Source organism: Oryctolagus cuniculus, chromosome 5 (genome assembly GCF_051225735.1).
Source record: "Oryctolagus cuniculus isolate XC-2025 breed Fujian yellow rabbit chromosome 5, ASM5122573v1, whole genome shotgun sequence".
NCBI lineage: Eukaryota > Metazoa > Chordata > Mammalia > Lagomorpha > Leporidae > Oryctolagus > Oryctolagus cuniculus.
In genome coordinates, this window is record NC_142871.1 from 7,820,851 (window position 1) to 7,848,618 (window position 27,768).

A 27,768-nucleotide genomic window follows, 5' to 3' on the forward strand; every position below is an offset into this window, starting at 1 on the left:
CCCACGTGTTCTAATTGAAAAAAAAAATCCAATAACCCCAAAGTCCACAGATTTGAAAGAGATAGGTCCTTCTTTCCACACCCCCTTCCACCCCCGGAGGAGGTATAGAATTATTCTAGATATTTTACTATACATTTTTTTATGAAATAATGTCAAGCACACAACATCAGAAATGATTTGTGTAATGCAGTTTTTTAGTTGACATAAATCTTCATGCTTATTTATTGGTTGGGTACTAACCAATAAATAAGCTGCACACTGTCTACACTTGCCTCCGATATTCTCTCTCTTTTTCTCACTTTCCTGTCTTCCTATCTCTAACCACATCTCACTGTGTGTCTCTATGCACCCACCTACCTACCACCTGTCAGTTACCTTCTCAGCCAGCCATAGAGGCTGCTACAGGTCTTATTTTCCAATAAACACTATTGATTGTTCAGCAATGTTTCACTTTGGAATCCATCTCAAGCTGCCTCCCACGTCACCCCGTAGAGACCACGATGCCTCCACTCTGCACAGTCATCCCCACTGAGACACGGGGACCTCCTCGGCCGAGTCCCTTCCACTCTGGCACATCACTGGTCCCTCCTCTCCAAACCAGATGCATTCTTTTCTAGCTTTGGGTCTCCTGTGACAGGAACCTCTGACATCTCCCCTGGTGTTGCCGCTGAGCCTGGGGCTCAGAGATGGGGGTTGAATGTTCTCCCCTTGGGTACCCCACTTCCTCAACGCCACCCTTCCCCCAGTGTTCACAAGCCTGGCCTCTGTTCAGCATGCGCTGAATTCTGCACGATACCTGCCAAGGTTTTCTACGTCGTCCACTGTCTCTGGCAGGGCTATTCCCTTGGTTTCCGGCAGAAGCATCACGAGGCCACCACAGACAGACGCCAGGACACCTGCAGAAAGGAGGGGGGCGTTACGTCTGCCCCAGGAACGCAGAGTGCTCGGCGGGCCCCTCCCGCCCTGCCACACCCCCTCCACAGTCGTCCTCTGCCCTTCTCCTTCCTCAAGCCCTAGACTCCTGGCTCACATTCGCTCTCCTACTAATGGACAGTTCATTACCGAGATTGGGGATTGACAATTAATTATCGAGATCGGGGGCCTATGGAGCCCTGAGCACTCCAGACCCCCTCCCTGTGTCACACGGGAAGCAGAAGCCCCTGGAGAGGAGTTGCCCACCCCACTGACCGGCACTGGCACCAGCACCGGCACCGGCACTCAGCCGCGTCCTCTCCCACCTGCCCCTGGCTCCTTCCACTGTGGGACTGGTCCCTACTCTGCCCACTGCGGGAAGCCCTCGCCCAGGCCTGTCTGGGCTCCTCACTAGGGTGATCGCTCCCCTCTGCCCAGCATCCAGAACCTGTGGGTGGGGGCATCCCACACTCTCAATGCTCTTGTCCTCACTGGGCCTTCCCTCCAGCGACCACCCCACCCCCATCCCGCTCCTTGGAGCCAAAATTTCTGCTACACCATCTTCGCCTGTTTTCTCCACATCTGTACATCCTACTTGTCTGCTGGTGAGTGTTTAACACTTAGCCCTGATGGGTAGCATGCGTGTGCCCATTTCTGCGGTGTAAACACTCCAGTGTGGGTGCTGACACAGTGGCACTGAGTGTGGCACAGGGAAGAGCTAAGCCCAGCAGGGCTCTTGTCTGCAGCATTTCTACAGAGATACGCACAGATTCCAGGGCAACCTCCAGACCACAGAGAACAGGAAAAAACTGCAGCCAAAAGATTAGGAGTTAATTCTGTATAATAGTGCTTCTGTTTTTTGACTCCAATATTTTTAAATAAAAGATTGTTTTATTTATTTGAGAGTCAGAGAGTGAGACAAATGGACATATCCCATCTGCTGGTTCACTCCCCAGATGGCTGCAATGGCCGGGGCTGAGCCAGGCTGGAACCAGGGCTTCATCTGGCTTCACATGGGTGGCAAGGTCCCAAGCACTTGAGCCATCTTCCGCTGCTTTCCCAGGCCATAGCAGGGAGCTGGATTGGAAGTAGAGCAGCCGGGTCTTGAACTGGCACCCATATGGGATGCCAGAATTGCAGGTGGTGACTTTACGTGCTACACCACACCTGCCCCACATTTTTAAAGTGTTTAATAAGAGAGGCAGAGAGACAAGCAGAGAGCTCTCATCTGCTTTTCACACCCAAATGCCTGCAACAGTCGATACTGGGCCAACCAAAGCTGGAAGTCAGGAACTCAAGCCAGGTCTCCCATGTAAGTGGCAGGAACCCAATTATGTGAGCCATCACCTGCTGCCAGGAGCCAGAGCTGGGATTTGAACCCAGGTCCTTGATGCAGGACACGAGCTTCGTAGCCACTGGGCTGAAGGCCTGCTCCCTGTATTCTCTAATATTTAATGATGCTGACGAAATTCTTGAAAATGTAACAGTGGACTGCCACAGTACCAGCCTTGCCCAGAACACTGCTGTGGGCCACACCCCACGTTCCCCTGGTCTACACTGCCGTGGCCCCACAGCCTCCCTGCGTGCTAACTCAGATCGCACGGCGCAGCGTCAGGCCCTCAGGTGGTCTGGTCTCGCCCCCTTGCCCTCGGCGTCCCTGCCCACTCGCCTGGTCTCCCCCATTGCTCCCGCCCCTTCCCATCTCCCCAGCCTCAGTTTCCTGGGCATCTCGGTCCTTCCCCGGCCTCCGCAGGGGCTACGTTCCGACGGCTTCCCCATCTCCACTGCCAGGCCCTGCTTCTCTCCTGAGCTCAGCAGTGTCGGATCCTCAGAAGTGCCCCACACTGCCCGAGACCCACCTAGAGCCCCCACCCTCCTCCTGAGGTCCCGTGGCTCCGGGGTCGCTGGCCAGGGCCTGTGGCTCACCTGCGGTCCCACCGTGGGCCTGCCTGCCCAGCTCACTGCTCCCACTGCCCCGGCCCTGTCGACTGTCCCATCCTGCCCATCTGGCCTGGGGTCTGTCTGCTCCCCTCACCCCCATCCACTTCTTAGTCCCGGCAACTTGCTCTCTTTCTCAGTTACCACCTTCGTTTAGTCTCCCCGTAGCCAGCACAGCGCCCGTGTGATGAAGCAGTGTGGCTGCCACCAGAATCCTAGCAACAAATGCAAGTGCAGCTCTGTCCACCCGGGCGTGAGCTGCCACAGCTTCCCCTGCTGTCTGGACACAGAGCCAAACCGCCACACGCTGGGGGAGACCTCCGTGATGTGGCCTGGCCCATCCCTGCCCTCTCCCTGCAGGCCCCACGGCACACACTGGGCTCAGTCCACTCCCCCCGAGGCTGGGCCTGTCACTGCCTGACCACCCACGCCCGTCCCAAGCGGGGTTCCCACTGCTCTTCCGGCCGCAGCCTGGACAGAGCTGCTTCCTCCACGCAGCGGGGTCAGGTGTCCCAGTGATGTTCCCACACTGGCAGGAGCCAGCACACGCATCAGGCTCTGTCGTCACCGGGGTTTGGGAAGGTTGTGTCCCTCCCCGCTGCAGCCCCAGCTCTGGCCGCGGGCTTGAGGGATTAGCTGCTGTGTCTCCCCCCGGGACTGCTCTGGCCTTGCTGGACACGGCACTCTCTTCCTTTGCTTTTTCGCCTCGGCTACGGAGTGAGTACTGAGTGGTTCCTAAACCCCGTGGAGTAAGGAGATGAACTTTTGTTGAGTTCACTGGTGTTCTGTTCCCCAGTGTGCTCCAACCAGCTGTGCGAGGCTCAGCACGCACGTCCTCGTGCACTAACCTCACTCAAATCTCAACTGCCCAGTGAAAACCCACCTGCCGAGGGGATGGAGGTGAGAAAGGGCCAAGCCGGGCCCTCTGCCGCGAGAACAGAGGGTGGGAAACGCAGCCCTGCTCTGAATCCCCTGCAGGGCCCTCCCAGCCACGGCGCCGCCCCTTCTCAAACTTGGGAGCCACGGAAGAGCCCCCACTACACGTGGAAGTAGGTTTGTGTCTCCTGCTTTGGCCTAGCACTTATAGCATCTTAGATATTGACACAGAACATCGAAAAGTGCAATCAATCTTCAGGTTTATTTTTAAACCCATTGGAAACGTGAGTGACTGAGTCGGGTCCTCAATACCATAAGAGTTCCATGGGACTTGCTTTTAACTCAGAACCCAAAGAAAGATGGCTAAACTGAATCCCGACCCTTTCATATAAATCCTTGAAAACCACTTAGGATTTTAAATCCTACTATCGCCACACTGGCTCCTCAAAACAGACACCTGTCACCCAGCAGTGAACCGCACATGATTCTGGGATTCTGCTGGGGCCAGGGGTGTCGGAGAAAGCACCCCAGGGCGGCACAGGAAGCGGGCTCTTACCAAAGATGATCAGCGGGAGCTCCAGCCACACGGCCGCCAGCCGGAAGAGGAGGAAAGGGGCAATGATGCCCCCAAAATCACACAAACCCGAACACAGCGAGACCCCAAAGTTTCTGGAGGATAAAAAAAAACTGTTTTAGATGACAAGCATTTCAACAGGAAAAGCAATCAAAATATTCAGGCCTATTAAATAATAGAGGGGTGGTGCTCATTCTGTCTGTTTCCACCATTTTTAGCTTTGAAAACGCCTTCCTGTCTGCAGCCTAAGCAAAGCATTTCCACTCTGCAGCGCGTCTCAGTGCAGCCAGTGAGGATGTGTCGGGGGCAGGCACACCCGTGTTCGCCCGTCAGCAGCTCGACACCCTGCCTGCTCTAGGAGACTCGGCGCCATCTTTGTATTGGCTTCACCGCGTGGCGTGCCCAGGGGCTGCGCCCCCAGCTAAGAGGGCCCCTGGCACGGATCTGGGCACTGCTTTCATCTTGTGCTTCAAATCCCAGATGCTCACTGATGTAAGACATGCTCAGAAAGAGACCAGAGCTTGGAGACAGGGTGGTGGCAAGGAAGGCAGACAGGTGTACCGCGAGGTTTTCTGGTTCAAGCCCAGTGCCCTTCCACAAAACCTCAGCTGTGGATGGAGACCCTGACACGAGGAGGACGTCCATGGCACAGCAGCAGGCAGACTCTGACCCTTCGATGGCGATGCAGCCCGGGGCCACACCACCACGCCAAGACAACCATCGCAGCACGGAACACGACTGAAACCCCTGGCTGTGCAGTTACGGGGGAGAAGCCACGAGAGCTATGTTGGAATTACCGTAATGTTGTTGGGTACAGTTCTGAATTTACCAAATAGACGATTTCAAAGGCCATGGTTATGCCTAGTCTTCCCAGGGTAGCGACTGTGGTCCTCAACCACGGTACCCCTGCAAGCACAGAAGGGTGGGAGGGAAGAGTCAGAGGCCCAAGCTCATTGGCATCGCACAGAACAGTAAAATGCATCCACTCAGCGTCACCCAGCCCTACGTCTTCGCTAAATTTAAGCACAAAATGACAGATCGTCCCAATATGGCTAGGCAAGCTTCAACAACAGCGATGACAACCAGATGACAGCCAGCGTCTGAGGGTGCTGGGTGCTTCTCTGATCAGGGCTGGGATCTAGACGTACAGCGTGAGGACGGTGCTGAGCAATGCTCTGGACAGGGCCTCCTGAGTGCGCCTGGGCCCAGCCCTTCGCTGGGAGGCAGCTTCCAGCCGTGCCCTTGGAAACCACCATCAGTCCATGCGTCCCCTCGGCTTGCAGCCTCAGCGATCATGCACAGAACAGCTGGGCCCCAGCCGACCAGGAAATCCCACGTGAGCCAACCTTGCATTCCAGAGGAGCAAGGCTTTCAGGACCAGGCCCTGGGAGGGTGCCATGCGTTGGATGTGGGCTGCCTCGTCTAAAACTCAGGCCAAGGCACTGAAAGGTGCTGGGACTTTAGGGGCAATTAGGTCGCAGGGGAGAGGGGTCGGGGAGAGACCACTCCCGCGGCTGGATTGAAGCTACTCTCTCAGCGGGGTTAACGCTCCCAGGGCCGGGTCAGTGGCCACAGGGCAGGCTGTCAGCAAGCAAGGCCACCCCTCACGCTTCAGCTCTTCCACTTCCTAATCTGCCTTTTGTGACACAGCACGAGGCCCTCACCAGAAACCACGCAGACGCTGGCGCCATGCTCTTGGCTTTCCCAGCCTGCAGAACCGTGCACCTAAACAAACCTCTGCTCTTTCCTAAATCACCCAGTCTGGCTCTTCTGCTGCATCAGCAGAAAAGGGACCAAGACACAGGGGGCCGTTTATTCTGTGGGTTACGGCTCAGGCGCAGCTTACGCCCGATCTTCACCATCGCCAACCACGCTACCTCCCCCAGGTCATCTCACAGAAGGAGCCACATTCTCAAATGCCAGTTGTCGGTGGTTATTTTTCATCTACTTGAAGGGGGTGGGAAGAGACAGAGAGGTGCAGAAGTGATCATCCATTGTGAGGCCGGCCACTGGGCTGGGATCTGCGGGCCCCTCAGATAGAACCTCCCTCACAAGCAGGCTGCCGGCTGTGGCTGGAGAGCTGTCTCCAGACGGATAGGCGTCTCCCCACTAACAGCTTCTTGTGCTGCACGTGTGACCTTGCGGCTTTCATCACACCTCCAGGTGGGTGCCGTCTTCCACTCAGAGCCGGCAGGGCAAGGGGCTGTGTCCCTGGGGAGAGTCGGGCCGGCTCCAGGAGACCCTGGAGATCTTGTGTGACCTTGTGGTTTTAAACCCTGCCTTCAAGCTAGTTGCAATCTTCCACCCAGAGCTGGCAGGGAGGGGGCTGAGCCCCTAAGGAGACTGACAGGAGACCCCGCTATCTCCTTGAGCCCCAAGCCAATTGACATACGTGTGTGAAACCCCCTCTCCAATGGGCACCCCACAGAATGACCCAGTGAACACATGGTGCACCTTAAAAACCAGGGACACTAGCTCAGAGCCAGCGTCCCACTCTCCTCTCGGACCAGACGCTTTCTCTGTCACCTGTCAATCAGATAAAAGTTTCTTTTCTGTCTAATACGTTTCTGCCTCTTTGCAAATTGTTCCCCGGCATTTTATTTCTATACTAAACTGAGGAAAAGAACTCAGGAGACTCACTCTGGCAATCGCCCTCCCCTCCGTGACTGGTAACACATTGGTTGGTTCATTCCCCAAAAATGCTGTAACAGCCAGGGCCCAGGCCAAAGCCAGAAGCCCGGGGCTCCATCTGGGTCTCCCCCATGGGTAGCAGTGGACCAAGCACTCGGGCTGCCATGTGCTGACTTCCAGGATATGCGATCAGACGTGGGACAGCTGGGACTGAGCCAGCATCCTGTTTAAGACGGCTCTGGCTGTGGGAAGAAGCCCTCCTTCCTTCCACAAGAACTATTGGGAAACACAAAGGAATCCTATCCGATATTTAAGGGTAGGACGAGTTCATCATTTTTACTCTAGAAAGTCAATGCTCTAAACTTCTTGCCATGAGGACATGAGACTGCATGAACGAGACCGCGTCTGCCTTCCAAAGCACGGCCAGGAACGCCCAGAGTCTGTCTGGCATTCGTCTTCGCACAGAAACTTTGCCTTTTATATGCACGCGAATGCTCACCCCGCACGAAATCATTCTCTTCGCTTGTAGAGTAACTCCACCGTGCGTGTGTGTGTGTGTGTATGTGTGTGTTTAGTAGGGAAGCAGACATGAGTGAGAAGTATCAAAGAGAACCAAGCTAGGTAGATTTACTGTGTTCTCGCTAGAGAATATTCAACCAATCCAGGAGAACAAGAACTCACTCATTCCAACCACTGTCGCTGCCCAGAAGGGCAAGCAGAAAAGGTGACTTAGGAATCCAGGTTACCGCTGGGGGCCCAGTTCACTGTATTCAGTTGCAAACTGGCCGAGGACACCCTGGGGTCCCCGACGTCTCTCCAGGCAAGACCACCTGTCGCCAGGGAGTGAGGAGCCTCCGAGAGGCGCTGATGCACTGGGCCACCGACTGCTGGGGGGCAGAGTGGTGGTCAGCACATGTTCTACTTCACCAGGGCCGGGGAGGGGGGCTAGGAAACATATGCCACCCTGTCCTTTAACGAGCAGGTGGCTCTGGGAAAGGATGACGGAGCTGTCGCCCGGTTTCCCTGGGTCCTGGCCCCTGGCGCAGACTCCTGGGCTCTTGCTGCAGGGGAAAGACCAGCTGCTACCGTGGAAGTGGGTAAGTATCCAGGCTGGGTTCTTCTACTTTTTTTTTTTTACATGTTTCTATTTATCATCTAGGCAGAGTTACAAAGAGAAGAAAGACCAACAGAGAGAGAGAGAGAGAGAGGAAGAGAGAGTATCTTCCATCTGGTGGTTCACTCTCCAAACAGCCACAGTAGCTAGGGCTGAGCCAAGGCCAGGAGCCAGGAGGTTTTTCTAGGTCTCCCACGTGGGTGCAGAGGCCCACGCAGATGGGCCATCTTCCTCTGCGTTCATGGGTGCATTAGCAGGATGCTGGACGGAAGTAGGGCAGCCAGGATATGAGCCAGTGCCCATATGGGACGCCTGCGTCACAGCCGGCGGCTTAACTCCTGTGCCACAACACCAGCCACAGGCTGGGTTCTTCCATCAGGAATTTCTTGTTAGCAAATCAAGGCTGTAAGTCCCACTAACAAGTACAATGGTGAGTTTGGTTTACAATGGAGGCTGGGAATGCTTGACAAAGGATCAAACACAACCCAGGAAACAAAGTCCACACACACACACACTCACGCACCCCACGAAAAACTTACTACTGGTTAACTCAGGTTAGCGGCTGCTCAGTTCAGTGCAAAGTTCAGACTACACCACCAAGCAGCAGCCCTTGTGGACATGTGGTGCGCCCTACGTGCTGACCTTACTCTGAGTGGCCCTCAACTCGTTTCCAAGCAGTGGAGTTAGCCGCTAACCACGCGGCGGGCAGCCATTCTGCTGACATGTGTTAAAGAGAGGTCCCCAGGCACGGCTCTGTTCGCCAGCTGAAAAGGCTGAGCGCGTACGTGACCCAGGAGCAGCAGTGTCACCCCAGGGGCAGGCTAACTTCACCCTGGGAGGCAGGACACACCTCTGGCAGCAGTGACAGACATCACTTTTAAAGTGAGCACTGGGGCCGGCGCCACGGCTCACTAGCCTAATCCTCCGCCTCGCGGCGCCGGCACACCGGGTTCTAGTCCGGGTCGGGGTGCCGGATTCTGTCCCGGTTGCCCCTCTTCCAGGCCAGCTCTCTGCTGTGGCCGGGAGTGCAGTGGAGGATGGCCCAAGTGCTTGGGCCCTGCACCCCATGGGAGACCAGGATAAGTACCTGGCTCCTGCCATCGGATCAGTGCGGTGCGCCAGCCGCAGCGCGCCAGCCGCGGCGGCCATTGGAGGGTGAACCAACAGCAAAGGAAGACCTTTCTCTCTGTCTCTCTCTCTCACTGTCCACTCTGCCTGTCAAAAATAATAATAATAATAATAATAAATTAAAAAAAAAAGTGAGCACTGGGGCAGCTGCTCGGACAGGGGTTAGGTCCCTGCAGGGGACAGTGCGTGCCATGTGTGACCGAGTGCCAGGATCAGGTCGAGTCCCAGCATCCCTGCTTCCGATCCAGCTTCCTGCCAGCGTGCACCCGGGAAGGCAGCAAATGTTGGGTTCAAGTACTTGGGTCTCTGCCATCCATGCGGGAGACCCAGAATCAGTTCTGGGCACCTGGCTTCCGCCTGGCCTAGCCCTGGATGTCACAGTCATTTGGGGATAGAATCAGCAGACAGGAAAGTTCTCTCCTTGTCTGTCTGTGTGCCTTTCAAATAAAATGAAAAATAAATAACAACAAAAAAAGTTTATTAAAAAGTGCTAATGTTAGGTAGGAAGTCAGACATGAGCTTATGTGTGTGACAAAGGCCTAAGGAGATGTCTAGGTCCAGCATATGCATCTCAAAGTCATCCCAATGACCTTCCAGGTGCAGCCCAGTGTCTGCACTTCGAACACGCCCTGCCCCTTCTACCTGATAACCATCCTTGCTCTAAGGCTCCTCTAAGTTTTCAGGGGGAAAACTCAGAAAGGAATTTTTCGTATTTTCATTCAAAAAGTCCTTTGTTCCAGGAGAAGCTGGGAAGGCCAGGCCCATCCCCTTAAAAACCCCCAACCTCAACCGATGGCACACTTAGCCCTCTGCCTCTCTGCTGAGCCGCCCGCCTGCCTGCCCAGGTGTAATCTCTCCACTCAACCATGTAACCTTGCTCTCCCCTAGTCTGAGCGACTGGGCACTCTCTCTCAGGTTCTGTCTGAAGAGGTGTCTATCTGTCCTTACCGATGTCCCTGCCCTAATAAACCTTGCTGTTTGCTTTCCACTTACTCTCTGTCTCACGCCTGAATTCTTTATTGTGTGAAGACAAGGACCCTGCCGTTCTCCGGTAACACGACAACCAAAAGTGTCTTAGATGAGAACAGAGAAGCAATGGCTCTCTCAACTCTCTTATGAATAACAACTCCACTACAGAAGATAAAAACAGAGTTCCGAGTCTCCTCTGACTGTCCGGTCCGTTCCACATCGTGAAATAAAATTGAGTACAAAGTTGCAACAGGGATATTAGGATACTGGACTGACTTACAGAGGAATCAAAGCAAAAGACAACTTTTTCCTTTGAAAAAGAAGACCTACCCCAATGGCGGCGTGTGTGGTCATCTAAAGAAACTCAGACTAAAGACAGCAAGCAGGTGGGCACAGACAAAGCAAGTTCTTTGTCTTCCAGACTTCAGCTAGAGTTTAGGAATGTGGGCCAAAAGCACGGAGCGAGTCTCGGGTCAAGATATGGCCACAAAGACTGCTCTTCCTCCAGAATTCCATCTCAGATCACGGAAAGTTGGGTCCGCGGGAGGCAAAGCCAAGGCCGCTGTTTTCTGTGGGACAGTTTTAGAGCTGATTTCTCTAAACGCTCATCAGTATTCCGTGCAGGGGCTCTGGGCCCACGGATGACGTCAAGAAAGGCCCCTGGAGGAGCTTCTCGAATGTTAATCTGACCCTCCCCGGAGGCAGGTCCAGGGCCTGGGGCTGGAAGGGCTGCCCGCTCCCGGGAGGAACCTCTGTGAATGTCTGGAACTCATTTCAGGGACGCGCAACTTCTTGCCAGGCAGTCGTGAACAATATGTGCCTATGAATGCGGCCAGCTCTGCAGAATACGTCAATAAAATACGTCCCGGGAGAGCGGTTCCAGGCCGGCTAAGGCACCGGTAAAGCTCCGACAGGGAAAGCGCAGCTGACAGAACTGACTGGACGCAGCACAAAGTCTGCTGTTGGCCTGAGATTTTCCAAAGTGTGCAAGTGTTTCCTAGAGAACAGCTTGGATCTCGCCCGCCGAGTCATTTCAACCCTGGGGTGCGCACACAGTCGAGACCGCTCTCTGGGACCAGGCTGGACGCACAGCACACACTCATCTCCTCCCAACGGGTATGGGCCCACAGGAAGGCTCCAGGGTGACGTGGCCACGGTGAAACACTGACCGCAGGTGATGCGCCACCCTCCCTGGGTTCCCATGTTCATGTACAATGAGTAACCTCACCCCTACTCCACACGCAAAGACAACGGAAGAGCTGCACTGTTAGTCCCCAAACCAAAGCAAAATAGAAACAGCAATGACATCCCCAACGTGTCTGACTCTCTCCATCACGCACTTCCGGAGGGCGGGAGTCGCATCCACCTTGTTCTACTCAACGCCTCTCTCCTAGCTCAGTGGCTGGCAGTTCACAGATCCCGAGTGGACCGGCGCTGGCAGGTGGCTATAAAACACATCTTCCAGTGCTTAGAGTATGCTGGCTCATGTGGGAAGTCGAATAGTGTCTCCCCCAAACTCAGGCCCACCTGGAACCTCAGAATGCGACCGTATTTGGAAATAGTCTTTGCAGGCAGAATCGGCGCACAGAGAGAAAGTCATAGGTTGGGCGCAGCGACTGGGGTGGCAACCAAGACGAGTGAGGATGGCCAGCGACCTCCAGAAGCCGAGAAGGAGCCTGGGAAGGACCCTTCCGCACGGCCTTGGAGACAGCCTGCTCTAGATTTCTGGCCTCCAGCAGCAGCTGCTGTTTTCGGCCGGCTGGTTTCTGCCGCTTTATCAGAACGCTGGGGGCAGAGCCACAGAAGCCGGCCGTCTCCTTGGCATCCGCCACCCTGGAGTGACACAGGAGCTGCCCAGCCGATTTCCTGGGCTAAAGACTGGCATTCCTGTCACTTTGTGCAAACAGCATGTACTGGATGTTTTTGGAAGTCATAAGCCTTCATCTGCCTAATCAGCTCATTTGTAAATGCTTGACTGTTCTGCTGTCCACAACATTACGAGTTCCTTTCCGATTCTAGGGCAGTCGCAAAGGCAACCTGTGTGCAGACACAAAGGCCAACCAGAGAACCCAGCTCTCCCCAAACACCAACGCACAGCCCTGGGCACGGAAATCATGAATATGCTCGAATTCACTCCCTCCCTGGGGGGTTACCTGCCTTGCCCCTGACAGAGGTCACCTGCGTTGTGTCAACCCGGTGCGTGTGGTCACTGTAACCCTTGCTTCCTCCTCCTCTCCCCGACCCACTGGCCAGCAAGCTCAGATTCACCTGCACAACCTCCCGGAAGTGAACTCAGTCCTCCGCCCAGGCCCACCCAGCACCACCTCGATCCCTGCTCTCAGCACCTCTGCCTCCCCAGAGCCACTGCCCCGCTGCTACGCTGCCCCCCCTCCTCCGAAGGGTCACAGGACTGTGCCCAAGCTGCTGGCCCAGCTGCAGGGCCAGTGAGCAGCCTCTCTCAGGGCTCCTTGTCTGCTTTCTGGAGACAACCAACAGCCTTCAGTTCCTGAACCCACAAAGGTGTCTGCTTTGGAGAAGCACCCTTCCCCTTGCTCCCTGTCGGGCACAGTCCACTCTCTGTGCACGTCCACGTCTCACTTCCGCAAAGCTTGCCTGGGACAACCCTCTCCACCCAATGGACTAATCCTTCCCCCCAACTTTTTGTTTTGCCTTTGCTACTTCTCAGTCTTGCAAAGGGTCCCGTGAGTGCATTTCTCATGCAGCTCTGTGCCAGTGTTGAAATGTCTGTATCTCCTGAACCATTTGAAGTCAGGAACAGGGTCTTTCTTCCACCTGTGACCTCGTGCTTGGCATGAGAGCAGAAATCCATCAAACCACGCCCACTGCGCCACAAAACTGAGACCCAAAGGGTTAGGAGTAACTGACATCTAGTACAAATCATATTTAGAACAATCACTATTTCATCTACAAACAGGCCTAAACACTGAGAAAACTGAAAAACCTACAGAGCCAACCCCTTCTCTCCACCATCTTTACACCGACGGGCAGAAAGCTGAGTGGCATCACTAACGCTTGCGTGGTGCCAAGCCTGAGAAGTCATGGTCCATTTCTGAAGGACAAGTGGCTCCACACTCTTGATTATTTTAAGTTTTTCAAGTTCTCTGACTATCCAGCAGACCCGGGGGAGGTTACCTTCTGGTAAGAACGCAGTGACCAGGCACGCCACCCCTGCCATCATATTGCTGGCCGCAAAGGGGAGGCGACGTCCAAGGCGCTCAATGGTCAGCAAGATCAGGAGCGCTCCCGGCAGCTCCACCACTCCGGAGATGAAGAAGTCTATATAGAGGTTGCCTCCAATGATCCCCAGGCGCATGACAAGTCCTTGGTACACCACCGCACTGGTGAACCTGCGGGGACACCAGGGAAAGGCAGTGAGAGGCGACTTTGACCGGACTGCAAGGAGAGAGCACGTTGGAAATTTGACACAAGCGTTTAAATCCATCGTAACTGCAACTTACCAAGCAAACATAAGTATAAGGGTGCACTTCCTCATTTGGGGAGTTCTCACCAGATCTAAAAAGGACGGATTACTAACCTCCTCATCTGTAACAGTGATCTACACAAGAAAAGCACATTTCAGTCGCGGTGGTCAGCAAGAAACAGCTGCACAGTACAGACTCATCATCAACCCGATTCAAAGCCGGCGCGATTCCCGGCTGCTGGCGTGAGCCGGCCACATTCACACATACGGAGTGGCTGCCCAGGGATCTGCGCTTAAGGTAACGGCAGTACTTTCAGCTGGACTCCCCCAAGTCAACAGGGAAAAAACCCATGCTCCACAGCGAATCTACGGGAACATTTTTGAATTGGGGAAAAAGCAGCAGGTGAAATTCAGCCAAGTGTCTTTACATTAGTCCTCAAATCCTTTTTTTTAAAAGATTTATTTATGTATTTGAAAGGCAGAGTTAGAGAGAGAGAGGGAAAGACAGACTGAGAGACAGAGAAAGAGACTGACTGATGTTCTATCAGCTGGTTCACACCCCAAACACCCACAAGGGTTGAGGCTGGGCCAGGCCAAAGCCAGGAGCCTGGAACTCCATCAGGGTCTCCCACGTGGGTGCAGGGGCCTAAGCACTTGGGCCACCTTCTGCTGCCTTCCCAGGCACTTTAGCAGGGAGCTGGACTAAAAGTAGAGCAGCTGGGACTTGAACTGACACTTCTGTGGGATGCCAGCTCTTAGGTTGTGGCTTAACCTGCTGTGCCACAGGGCTGGGCTCGGTCCTCGAATCTTAGTTTGACAAAATAACATGAAGTACAAGAGTGAGCACCAAAGGTAGGATTCTGCTTTCGCCCGTTCATGGGAATCCGGCTCCTTTAGGTCGAAGGAAATGTGGTCTAAGGAAAAAACACCTCTATTTGGCCGTTAAAGATGCCCCTTTCTTCATTTTGATTCCAAAATACTGCTGTTAGCCAAACAGAGCTGCAGAGCAAACCTGGCTCAGTGTGCTGAGGCCGCAGAGCCCTGCCCCCTGCAGCACCCAGAGCCGCACCCTCCCTCGTGCACAGGCTGCCCCCACGTGTGGAGGTCCTCGAGCTCCCTGCCCCTGATCTCACCTCCCCAGGGAGGTCTCTCCTCACCTCGGACCGAACTGTGGCTCCTGGATCTGCCCCTCTGCTCCCCGGACCTCTAACCTACCGAGCACCCACACGACGGCAGGCCTCAAGGGTCTACTTCTCTCGCCCTCAGGAGCTCCCGAGGCCTGGTGGGCTGGGGACTGTGTTGTGGCGCCAGGCAAAGTGGCTGGTGTTCAGGAACCATCTGGGAAACAGGAAGCTGGGGCCCCTTCAGCAGGATGCCAGCCGTTTCTGTTCTATGAAGAAGGAATTCTGAGCACAGAAGACAGGACCCCCTTCTGTCTGTTTACCCCACTCCAGCTCTGGCCCAGATGCAGTGGAAATCTCGCACATTTCCCAAGCCTTTGTGCCAAAAGTTTCTCCATGAGCAGCCACAAACCCGTGACTTGGAGTAAACTCCCACTGAGGGCGACTTGTCCATCAGATGAGACTCAACGAGGCAGGTTAGTTAGCCCCTGCCTACGCCTGCACCAGGGAAAGACACACACAAGACTGCAAATGAGTATCTTTAGTATATCACCTTGTTTTCCTGAGTCTTCCCAGTGCTGTGTTTCTTCTACACAGACATTTTCCTCTGTAATTAACAGCTCTCATATTAGGACGTATCCTATAACTGGACTGACAGGACAGCAATGTGTCATAGTCCAAATAGTATTGTTTTATCTGCTTCGTGGAACACACAATGATTATGTGTTTTAAAAATCAACATCAAGGAGGGGCCGGTGCTGTGGCACAGTAGGTTAATCCTCTGCCTGCGGCACCAGCATCCTATATGGGCCCCGGTTCTAGTCCCGGCTGCTCCTCTTCCAATCCAGCTCTCTGCTGTGGCCTGGGAAAGCAGTAGATGATGGCCCAAGTCCCTGGGCCCCTGCACCCACGTAGGAGACATGGAAGAAACTCCTGTCTCCTGGCTTAGATCAGCACAACTCCAGCCGTTGCAGCCACTTGGGGAGTGAACCAACGGAAGGAAGACCTTTCTCTCTGTCGCTCCCTCTCACTGTCTGTAACTCTACTTCTCAAATAAATAAATAAAATCTTTAAAAAAATCAACATCAAGGAAACAACAGTAATTCCCATGACAGTGCCCAGGGAAGACTGCTAGGGATTCTTCCTCTCTCCCCTCCCCTCCCCCTCCTCTCCTTTTCTTCCTAATTGACATGTTTAGTGGGTGCCTTGTGATATTTCAATGCACATTTCGCTGTCTATGATCACACGAGGGTAAGCACAACTCTCTCCTCACACACTCATAGTTCCTCCGTGGGGGCAGCATGTAAAGCCCTCTCTGCTTTCTGGGGCACACAGGCCGTTCGCCTTATCTGTGGACTTCCTACTGTGAGCAGGCCCTCCTGGCCCTGCGAACAGGACCCTCAGAATCTGGGAGCAGCCTGCCTAGCGAGAGTCCAATTTTCCAGGCTCTTTTCCAACGGTGGGCGGCCCTGTGTCCAGCACCGAGACGACCGGATGTCGTGCGTATGTGTCAGGAGAAGCGACACCTTCTCCTTCCTGTCACTGTGTGTCCTGCGTCTGTTTGGGCAGCACGTTGACCTAGATCCTAACTACCACGCTGCCCCGTAAAAATGTTCCCTGAGCTACCTTTCTGACGTCCAAGACCCCAGTAAAGGACTTTTGTTTATCTACTTTCACCTCTGCTGCTTTCAAAATAAGCAAGACTATACATATATAAAAGAAGAATATAAGAACAAAGTTATTATTTGGTTAAAAATATTTTGTGTGATTAGTTGCTCTATTTTACCCAAGCTAAAAGGGCTAACATCCACAGAGTGTATATTTGTACTTAACCTGGATTATTTCATCTAATTCTCACCCAAGCTCTGTCAAGTTACTGCTTTTATTAGTCCCATTTTATAGATAAGAAAATCAAGGCTTAGACATTAAGGGCTAAAGACCAGGACAGGAGCAGTGGCCCAGCCAGGATCTGAGACCGATCTTTGATTGGAGGTCTCCTGTGCTTAACCCCTACGTGGCAATGCTGGATCTACAGCAAGCTTTTGATTCCAGAAAAATTCTTGAGTTGATGGTCATTTCCAATTCTTTTTAGAGAAGACACCATGCACTTGACCAAGAATTGGATCTGCAGTTAAGATGTTGTTGTGGGAAAAAGTTAGGTTTGAGTCAAATCATTCTAGATAAATTGGACTTGACTCAAATAATCTAGATTTTCAGGGGTGATTAAATTCAGGATTCAGACCACCTAAAGCACGAGGACAGTTTTCCTCCATGAAGCAGCACTGCTGGCTTATCCTGCTGGTTCTCTCCTTGCACTCACACTGGGGTCTGCCTGGATTAGCCTTGTTCTCTCTGGGGGTCCCCGATTAGCCCACTCTTGCCCACATCAATTCACTGTCCACTCAGCACACAGGGAGGTGACAATGGCTTCCTTTTCAAAGATCCAAAAATCCACAGGGAATACGGTTCTCTTCTGTTTCTTCTTCAGTCTTGTTTTGTGCCTCAGCCATGATTCTACCCACTAGATGAGACTCAGCAAGGTCGCTCCCATCAGGCCCCAATATCAACTTCCCAGAGTTGAGTGGAAACCAGACTTCATGGATTTCAAGATCTCCGGTCAATTCAGCAGACACCTGGCATTTAAACACCTCAGCTGCAGTTGTCCCCAGCAGTGGAGGGGGACAGCTTCAGGACCCCCACAGATGATAAAACCCACAAATGCTCAAGTCTCCGGGATAACATGGTGTATTAGGTGTGCACAGTCCCCCGCCACCCTCCTGCATACGCTCAATCATCCCTAGTTACTTGTAACAGCCCACACAACGTAAATGCTATGTAAGTAGTTGTTTGGGAGTAGGTTCAGTTGGTTGGGTCCCTGGATGTAGAACCCCTGGATAAGAGGGCTGCTCCATTCCAGGTTCCTAACTGCTTCTAAGAGAGACCAAACATGAACATGGCCATCTTCCTGTGAGCTCTGCAGACACCCCTGTTTCCTGGCCAGATCTTCAGTCATTATGTGACCCCAGAATTATGACAGGGTAGGTTTTTAACATAGATGGACAGAAACACACACACACACTCACACACACACACACAACACTCACACACACACACACACACAGAGTTCCCATCAATTGGTTCACCTCAATGACCCCAATGGTTGGCACTGGGCCAAGGGCAAAGCTGGAACCTCAATCTGGTTCTCCCATGTGGGTGGCAGAGACCCAGTGTGAACCATCACTGATGCCTCCAAGGGTGCACATTCAGGGGAATCTGGCATTAGGAGCACAGCCAAGACCCAAACTCAGGCATTCCAATGTGAGACGTGGCATCCCGTGCAGGGTCTGAACACCAGGCCAAACGCCCACTCCTACCTCAAATTTTGACAAGACAATAGAGGTCCCAGGGTCCAGTTCAGCAGTCGGCACTTTCTGCAAAGGACCAGGTAGGGAATATTCTTTGTTTGTGAGCTACAACTTCTTTGCTGGAATTCCTTGACTTTGCCATTACAGTCTGAAAGTGGCCATGGATGACACAGAAATGGTTCCAAAAAAACTTTACTTACCAAAACAGGTGGTGAGCCAGGTCTGGTACAGAATATAGTTTGCTGACCCTGAACTACAGGAACTTACACAGATGCTGCTTACACATACGCCCATTACAGAGAGGAAGTGACAGTATAGGAAAGTTAAACAGCTTATCCAAGGAGGACACACAGTGAGTATATGAGCCAGGAGGTTGATAACACCATGCTACACTACATCTGCAGTATGCAGAATACAGTATTTACTTTATTGTTGAAAAGTATCCTTGTATACAAATTGAGAAGGAGGAAGTCAAACTATCTCTGTTTGCAGATGACATGATTCTATATATAGCGGATCTAAAGGACTCCACTAAGGACTATTGAAACTTATAAAATATGAGTTTGGTAAAAGTGGCAGGATATGAAATCAACACACAAGAGTCAACACCCTTTGTATACATAGACAATGCCACAGCTCAGAAAGAACTTCTAAGATCAAGCCCATTCACAATAGTGACCAAAAAAATCAAATACCTTGGAATAAATTTAACCAAGATGTCAAAGATCTCTACGATGAGAATTACAAAGCTTTAAAGAAAGAAATGGAAGAGGACACACACAAAAAAACGGAAAAATCCTCCGTGTTCATGGATTGGAAGAATCAGTCTCATCAAAATGTTCATATTATCAAAAGCAATTTACAGATTCAATGTGATGTCAATCAAAATACTAAGGACATTGCATTCTTCTCAGATATAGAAAAAACGATGCTGAAATTCATATGGAGGCACAAGAGACCCGGAATAGCTAAAGCAATCTTAGATAACAAAAACAAAGCTGGAGGCAGCACAATACCAGATTTCAAGACATACTACAGGGCAATTTATTATCAAAACAGCCTGGTACTGGTACAAAAACAGATGGATAGACCAATGGAACAGGATACAAACTCCAGAAATAAACAAACACATCTAAACCAACTTATCTTTGACAAAGAAACTAAAATCAATCCCTGAAGCAACACATGGTGCTGGTAAAACTGGATCGCCACATGCAGAAGTATGAAGCAAGACCCCTACCTCACACCTCACACAAAAATCCACTCAACATGGGTTAAAGACCAAAATCTATGAACCAACAACATCAAACTATCAGAGAACACTGGAGAAACCCTACAGGACCTTGGTACAGGCAAAGAGTTCTTGAAAAAGACCCCAGAGGCACAGGCAATCAAAGCCAAAATTGACAAATTGAATTACATCAGATTGAGAAGCTTTTACACTGCAAAAGAAACACTAAGCAAAGTGAAGAGGCATCCAACAGAATGGAAGAAATCACTTACAAACTATGTAATTTATAAAGGATTAAAACAAGAATGTATAAAGAGATCAAGAAACTCAACAAAACAAACAACCCAGTAAAGAGATCAAGAAACTCAACAAAACAAACAACCCAGTTAAGAAATGGGCAAAGGACTTAAACAGGCATTTTTCCAAGAGGAATCCAAATGGCCAACAGACACGTGAAAAAATGCTCAGGATCACCAGCCATCAGGGAAATGCAAATCAAAACCACAATGAGGTTCCACCTCACCCCAGTTAGAATGGCTTTCATACAGAAATCTACCACCAACAGATGCTGGCAAGGATGTGGAGAAAAAGGTACCCTAATCCAATTGGTTGGAATGTAAATTGGTACAGCCACTGTGGAAGACAGTTTAGAGATACCTCAGAAAACTGAATATAGACCCACCATATGACCCAGCCATCCCACTCCTGGGAATTCACCCAAGGGAAATGACATCAGCATGTGAAAGAGTGATCTACACCTCCATGTTTATTGCAGCTCAATTCACAACAGCTAAGATGTGGAATCAACCCAGATGCCCATCAACTGACGACTGGATAAAGAAATTGTGGGATATGTACACTGTGGAGTACAAACAGCAGTAAAAAGAAAAGGAAAAAGAAAAAGAGAAAGAAAGAAAGAGAGAGAGAGAAGGAGGAAGGGAGGGAGGGAGGGAGGAAGGAAGCCTTTGGTTCGGCAGCACAATAAATAAAACTGGGAAACACCACACTTAGTGAACTAAGCCAGTCAGAAAGGACAAACACCATGTGTTCTCCTTGATCTGTGATAACTAATAGAGCACCTAAAAGGTAATCTATAGAAATGAAATTGACACTTAGAGAAACAATGACTTTGAACAGCTCTTGTCTCGACTGTTGAGGAACAGTTTTTTTTTTTTTTTTTTTTTTTTTTGGTCATACTCTTTGTTGAACTCTTTACTCAGTATAATTTATGTGTATAAAGTTAATTGAAAACAGATCTTAGTAAAAAATAAGAATGGGAATAGGACAGGGAGGAGGAAGAGGGTGGGAGGGTGGCTAGGGTGGAAAGAATCACTATGTTCTTAAAGTTATTCCTATGCCATGCATGAAGTTTGTATGCCTTAAATAAAAGGTTTCCAAGAAAAAATAAATAAATAAAAGTATCCCTGTATCATTTCTCAGGGGCAGTAGGATTATGGTATCTTTTAATTTCTCCTTTTTGGCCATACATATTCTCTTAAAGTAAGTATCTATTTAAACAGGTGGATTTCAGACACTAGTACCTGTGCTGACTCAGTACTGTCGCCCCTGCTCTTTCCCACAGCATCCTCTCCATGCCCAGCCCCCTCCCCGACAAACACAAGTGATTAATTCCGACTCTCAGGGGAGCTGGCTCTGCTTCCACGTACGGGGCAGGCAATCCATCTCTATGTCCGTGACCGGGTCCATGGGACCCAATTTGAACCAACGTGGCCCAAAGTGAGCCAGTGAGAAATGGGCACACGACCCAGTTTGGGCCAGGGAGAAAGGGCTTCAGGGGAAAGTCCTTCATCGCTCTGCAGCCAGGGCTTCCTGAAAGAACCCTCTCTCTTCCCGCAGGGGCTAACTAGATCTTAGCAGCCCCCCCGCCCCCAGGAGAGAACCCACCCTGAGCTGCAGCAGCCCTGTGAGAGAGCGGGAAAGCAGGCGATGCCAACCCTGAACCTGCTGTCGCTAGAATTCCAGACACAGGAGCCAGTGATGTCCCTATTGTCTAAGCCCGTTTCAGACAACTGTCACTTACTTGCTGCCAAAAACACGATGATCTGAAAAACCCAGTCCAACTGAATACTGTAGGCAAAATAACAATTAGCGAATAGTTCACATAATTGCTTCACTCTGCAAAAATCCTCGGTATGAGTCTGACTTTCAAACTTTTAACACTAGAACCAACCGAGCAGTCACAGGACATCTGCTTCTCCAAAGCACATGTTTCAGGCCTAATCCACATCCTCTCCTTTTAAGAGAATCTGAAATGTTGATAACAAGTGAGGCTCATCAGCCATATAAAACCGATCTTCCCCGTTGTCTGCATGGGTGGATGTACAGTTCTTCCAGGCAAGCAGGATTCCTTTAAGAGCCAATCCAGCTTCTCTTTGATTTGCTCACAGCTTGCCCACAGAGACGCAGGTTCGGAAAGATGGCCTCCTTTCCGGTGTCTGAGGACCGAGAGCCGCGTCTGGGGAGGAGCTCAGCTAGGAGGGGAAGGAGCACTCCGGAACTGCCCCAGCCATCGATCGTCCTCTCATGGGGGCCTCTCGCCCTGGAGCTGGGTTTTGTCTTCTGTCACCTTGGAGATTCCAAGTCCTGCCTGGTCTGAGTCAGACTCCAAAGAACCAAAACGCTAGCACAGGTTTTAACGTGCTTAAAGATTTTCTTTCTGCTTAAGACAAAACGTGCAATAAAAGTCCTTAATTTCAAGTACACTTCAAGGACTTACGACAAACGGAGTCGCATAACCAGCACCTCGACGAGGGCATGGATGTTTCCACGACCCTCGACGTGTTCCCACGCATCTCTGGGAAGGGGCTCGGCCCCCTCCGCCCACTCTGGGTTCTGGCAACCCTGAACTGCTTTCTGTCTCAACAATTCTCCAGTATGCTGTCCTGGGCATCTCCCTTGGTGCTTTGTTCTCACACCTTTTACGTCCTCCCAGCAGGACACCCAAGCACAGGGGAGGGGGAGTGGCTTTGTTTGGAGATGCGTTGCCTAGTAAAGGCATCAGAGAAAGAAGCGCCCTCCAGGCCGCGTGGTGCACACGGGCTGCCTTGCACCTCTCTCCCACACTGTCTGCCCTAGCCATCTCTGATTGCCTTTTAATTCTGCCAAGGCCTGGTCTGCCATCGGCCACGATGCGCTCTCTGTTGAAAGAGCACCATAGCCATCCTCCTTTGGTGGATTCAGACAAGTAGCCGGGGTCAGGCCACGCGACACGGTATTTCACTCTGAACGCTGTTTGGCGGCGTGCTACTCCAATCCTCAGCCTCAGTGGGCATTTAGAGGATCCCACTGGACATCACAGGGGTACACGCCCGTGCCCGCCTGCGCACACTCAGCGCTTCATGACAGCTGTGTATCTGCTAACCCTGGGGCCTCCTTGCTCCCCGGCATCCCTGAAAGAGCTCTGCCCAATTACCTGCAGCACCTGGGCGTTGTTGAAAACCTCACTGGACAAACACTGTAACACGAGAGTTGATCAAATGTTTGCAGTGTGAGAGCCCCTAGGATAAGGAGTCGTCTGTATTTAATCCATCATGAACGTCTCGTGCTTATCACATTGCTTACAGACGAATTCCAGTGTCCCACACCAGCGCTGCCCAATAACAGTAGGAGGGGAGACACAGGGTTAAGTTCATGTCTTCTAGTGGCCACACTAAAAAAAGGAAAAAAGAGAGGCCAGCATTGTGGCAGCCAGCTACTGCCTTCAATGCCAGTATTCCATGTGAGAGCCGGTTCAAGCCCCGGCTGCTCCACTTCTGATCCAGCTCTCTGCTAATGCACCTGGGAAAGCAGTGGAGATGGCCCAAGTGCTTGGGCCCCTGCCACCCATGTAGGAGACCTGGATGGAGTTCCAGGCTCCTGGCTTTGGCCTGATCCAGCCCCAGCTCTTTGTGGCCATCTGGGGAGTGAGCCATCAGTTGGAAGATCTCTCTCCCTCTCTCTCTGTGACTCTGTCTTGCAAATAAATCAATAATTGAAGTTTTTCTAAAAGAAAAGTTAAAATAGGAAATGAGTGTCATTAATGTTTCATTTAATCCAATCTATCCAAAATATTCTCACGGCCACATAGGATCGACATGAAATTATTCATGAAAGAATTCTGTTTCGGATGAAATCTTTGAAAAGCACTGGGCAGTTTTACTCTTGGGGTAGCCACGTTTCTGGGGCTCTGTTGCCCAAGAGGCCAGAGCGGGACCAGGTCACCTGCGTCCCCGGGGCTCTTTTGCAGGGACTCTGAGCTGACCTGAAGACCTCTTCCTTCCCTGGGCACTCTGCCCTGCGCAGCACCACAGCCGGGGGCGCCAGGGTGAGCAGAGGTTGACAGCTGCACTGGGGCCATGTGCCGGCCCGGTTCTTCACGTCTCTAAGACAAAGCAGAGGAGACACAGAACAAGAACACACACTCTCGGCGCCAAACTCTGACCCTATGACTCAGAATCCTGGACAAAGACGCCAAACGCCGTGTTCCTGGATTGGATTAAACCTGTCATCCAGCTCTCCGACAGCACCGACAGATGCCAAGAACCATTAGGCAAACAGCCGAGCTGTAAACACCAAATGAAACAAATGTCCCATGTCAGCTAAAGCAGCACGCGTGACACACAAAATCTGTAGTTCTATGAATAGGCAAACTGCGTAGCTACAAAACACAGGCAGCCAAGGGTGTTTTTTTGTTTTTAAAGGAGAAAAAGCTTGGGTGAGTGAATTAAAACAAACTATCCGATACATCACAAATACAAATGGAAACCACACACCCTAACCCGTCAAAATGCACATCACTTCCTAGCTTCCAAGAGCCTCAGGGGTTATGCTAGCAAGACAGCGGCCGGGACACTCAGAAAGAGCAGGCGCATCCTCTCAAGCCGAGGGGAGCTGTCCCTGGCCCAGGTCGTGCAGGATTCCCGCACAGCTGCTGTCAGGTCCAGCTCAGTTCCTGGCTGTCTTCTCCCTGGACCTGCGATGCCTCTACCTGGTGACCAAATCGTTTTTCACAGAAGCCTTGACGACGCTTGGGTGCAGGGGAATCGCATCCCTTGAGCCTTCCACGTCTCATTTCCAGACTCTGGAAAGTGCTTCTCCATCATTTCAGTGCCGAACAGCTCAAGAACAGACTCAGAAATTCAAGTTCAGAATCAGAAAATACACTTTGGAGGAGGATAAACATTTGGGATGTTTAGCAACGAAGACGTCCGTATCTTTCAAGACCCAGTGTGTGAAGAGGAGTGTCCGGTATTCGTGCCAGTGTCTGAGGTCGAGACGTCACTCATCATCCATGACGTCAGCCACACAGAGCGTAGCCCACTGGCAACAGTCCCTGCTCACCCCTGCGGGCTGCCCCTGCCCTCGCAGCACGGAACTCTATGTTCAAGCTACCGATTGCTGAGATCGCTAAAAACGCTCCTCCAATTTTACACTGTAAACTAGCTCACATCCAGAAACGGGAACCTGATCGAATCATGAAATGTGAATTAGCAGGTGTGGAGAAGGCTGGCTCCGTGTGGGGACGAACGATGGCAGGTGTTGGTCTCGCACGCAAACGATGGTGCTCTCCAATGGATTCAAGCCTGGATGTGACAGTCAAAGCCACTGGCTAACAGAACATCTCTGTGACCTTGGGAGCAGCAGAACATTTCTTAAACAAAACCCACAAAACAACTTATAGGTGAAACTGTAGACTGATTTGACCACATCAAATCGGCTTAAGGATTTAAGGATTTTTGTTAAATAAGGAAAGATAATCAAAGTTAAAGCACAACTAAAACATTAGGGAGAAGATACTTCCAATATCTAAGACCAATGATGGGATTACATTTAGAGAATAAAAGGAGATGCTATAAATTGAAAGGGAAAAATGTCCACACAAAACAAAGCCAAGATAGTGAGGCAATATACAGAGAAGGAAATCCACATAGCCAAGTAACCTGCATGAAGATTTGCTCTCACTAGCACCAGAGACGTGCAACTTAAAACACTCAGGAGGCTGGCCAACATGAGAAAACTGAGACAAAAGGGTCACTCAGATGGCCCAGGAGGTCCACAGAAAGCCAGCTGGCAAGATGCAGGGTTCTCAGCCTGCACCACCCCAACACCTTCTCCTCCTGGTCCTAAAAGAACACAGCTGAAACACTCATCGTCGTCACAGAGGCACCCCAGCTGTCTATCATTAGGAAGATGGACACATGAGATGCAGCAGGTGCACACGAATGGACGCCACACAGCGGCTGGAAGAAATGCCCTCCCCGGGAGCCAGACGGGCAGACACCTGCAACACTGGGTTGAGCAAGAGTGAGTAAAATCAGACGTAAGAGGGACACTGCATGGCCCAGCAATGAACTCAACTGTGTCCCCAAAGAAAAGCCACCACCCAAACACTCACAACCAGGGCCCCTCAGAAGTCATCCCAGAATTGCCTCCCGTTTCAGGGCTTCCAGATTTGCCAAGTATCCCAGGATTCCTGATGTAGCACAGAAAGACCTTCATCACATTCCGGAACGCTGAGAACTCTCCCTGACAGACTCAGCACTCGAGTTTGGATGCAGATTTCCCCAAAAAGTTCAGGTGTGGGAGGCGTGGGCCTCAGTGTGGCAGATGGATGGGAGGAGGTGGGGCCTATGGGGGTCCTTAGTTAACTGGGGGTGGACCCTGGGGAGGGTCCATGGGATTTCCCCATCTCTCTCTTGCAAGCACCCCCACCACAGGGCCAGCTACCCTTGGGCCTCACCACAGACCAATTCCATGGCACCACTCGACCTTGGACTTCCAGCTTATGAAACCTGTATTCTTTGCAAGTTTCGCTACAACAATGGAAAATGGACTCATACACTCAGGTCTAGGTGAAGCTTAAAGATCAGTTGATGTGCACCTCAATCAATACCACAGTCCTCTGTTCAGTTCTGGAACTTGCAAGTTGCTCCCTCTTCCAGAGAGTTCTTGATTTACAGAGTATTTCCTACATAGGAAAACTTGTCGTTCACTGGGATGTCCTTGCTACTTGGCCACATGGCCAATGGTTGGCGTGTATTGCATGGCTAGCTGTGTGTCACATGGCTGGCTGTGCATTGCATGGCTGGCTGTGTGTCACACTGCTGGCTGTGTATCACATGGCTAGCTGTGTGTCACATGTCTAGCTGTGTGTGTCGCATGTCTGGCTGTGTGTCGCATGGCTACCTGTGTGTTGCATGGCTAGCTGTGTGTGTCGCATGGCTGGCTGTGTGTTGCATGGCTAGCTGTGTGTTGCATGGCTAGCTGTGTGTGTCGCATGGCTGGCTGTGTGTCGCATGGCTAGCTGTGTGTTGCATGGCTAGCTGTGTGTGTCACATGGCTGGCTGTGTGTCGCATGGCTAGCTGTGTGTTGCATGGCTAGCTGTGTGTGTCGCATGGCTGGCTGTGTGTCACATGGCTAGCTGTGTGTGTTGCATGACTGGCTGTGGCTCGCATGGCTGTGTGTGTCGCATGGCTGGCTGTGTGTGTCGCATGGCTGGCTGTGTGTTGCATGGCTATGTGTGTCACATGGCTGTGTGTGTCGCATGGCTAGCTGTGTGTGTCGCATGGCTCGTTGTGTGTGGCAATGGCTAGCTTCTGGGCCACAGTAATGTGCATTAAGGTTGCATCATACTCACTACTACTCTTTGAACTGTGACTTGAATTTTCCTGTATTCCAAGAAATACTTGTACATATAATTTCTATAATTCATAGCTGTTCTGACCTAGAGTTCAATTTGAAAGTCTTTCACGAAACAATCAAAATCCAAACACACTGAATTGTCTCCAAACCATTGCGTAACTGAACATAAGATTCAATCTGTTCAACCGAAAAATGAGAGGAAAATCTTGCATTTCATTCTATTAAATGTCTACATGATGAGGTCAGTATGGCTGAATAAAACTTATTCGTGGGAGGCTGGAAATAGGTCAAAAAGAAAGAAAAGCATCTATAGAGAATCGGAGAAGATATAAGGATCCTGAATGTATGTGGGAGAATGTTTGTGTAAGTGAACAGGACACAGAGATGGCTTGAAAAGCAGATGCATTGCGTATGCAGCCCAGTGTTCACTGAATCAGGATGGATAAATGAAGACAAATGCCCGCTATGCTGTGTTTATCAGAGCACTTCTGTGGACGGCGGCCCCAGGGCGCTTGGCAGAGTCCCTAAGCTAAAGACAACCTCCACCCAGACAGGAAGCACCTGGGAGAACCTGTTGGACCAGAGGAAATTCACCCTGAGAAAATCCTGCGGGTACAGTGTGCTTCCCGGACTGTAGTCCACGCCGCAGTGGACAGCCTGCTGCCCTTGCAAGCACGTGGCAACAGAGTCACTCCAACAAGAAGGGACTGCGCTGCAGGCGTCCCCTGGGCTTGGAGGGTGTCAGCCCCACCTGTCCTGCTGCCTCCTTGCAGTGTGTTCAATGCGTCTGACTCTGTTCACTCTATCTGTCCCGGTCAATTCTCT

At 51.4% G+C, this 27,768-nt stretch overlaps 1 protein-coding gene across 1 annotated transcript in view; it reads right to left on the bottom strand.

Moving 5' to 3' along the window:
• The window catches only part of SLC22A3 (solute carrier family 22 member 3), a gene marked incomplete at its 5' end in the record, with an annotated part of 56,455 nt that overhangs the window by 2,954 nt on the left and 25,733 nt on the right, over positions 1 to 27,768 (bottom strand). Inside the window, 5 exon segments of the mRNA NM_001082169.1 lie at positions 797 to 896; positions 4,283 to 4,395; positions 5,098 to 5,206; positions 13,296 to 13,510; positions 13,622 to 13,719. Of these exon segments, the coding sequence (NP_001075638.1) occupies positions 797 to 896; positions 4,283 to 4,395; positions 5,098 to 5,206; positions 13,296 to 13,510; positions 13,622 to 13,719 (635 nt within the window).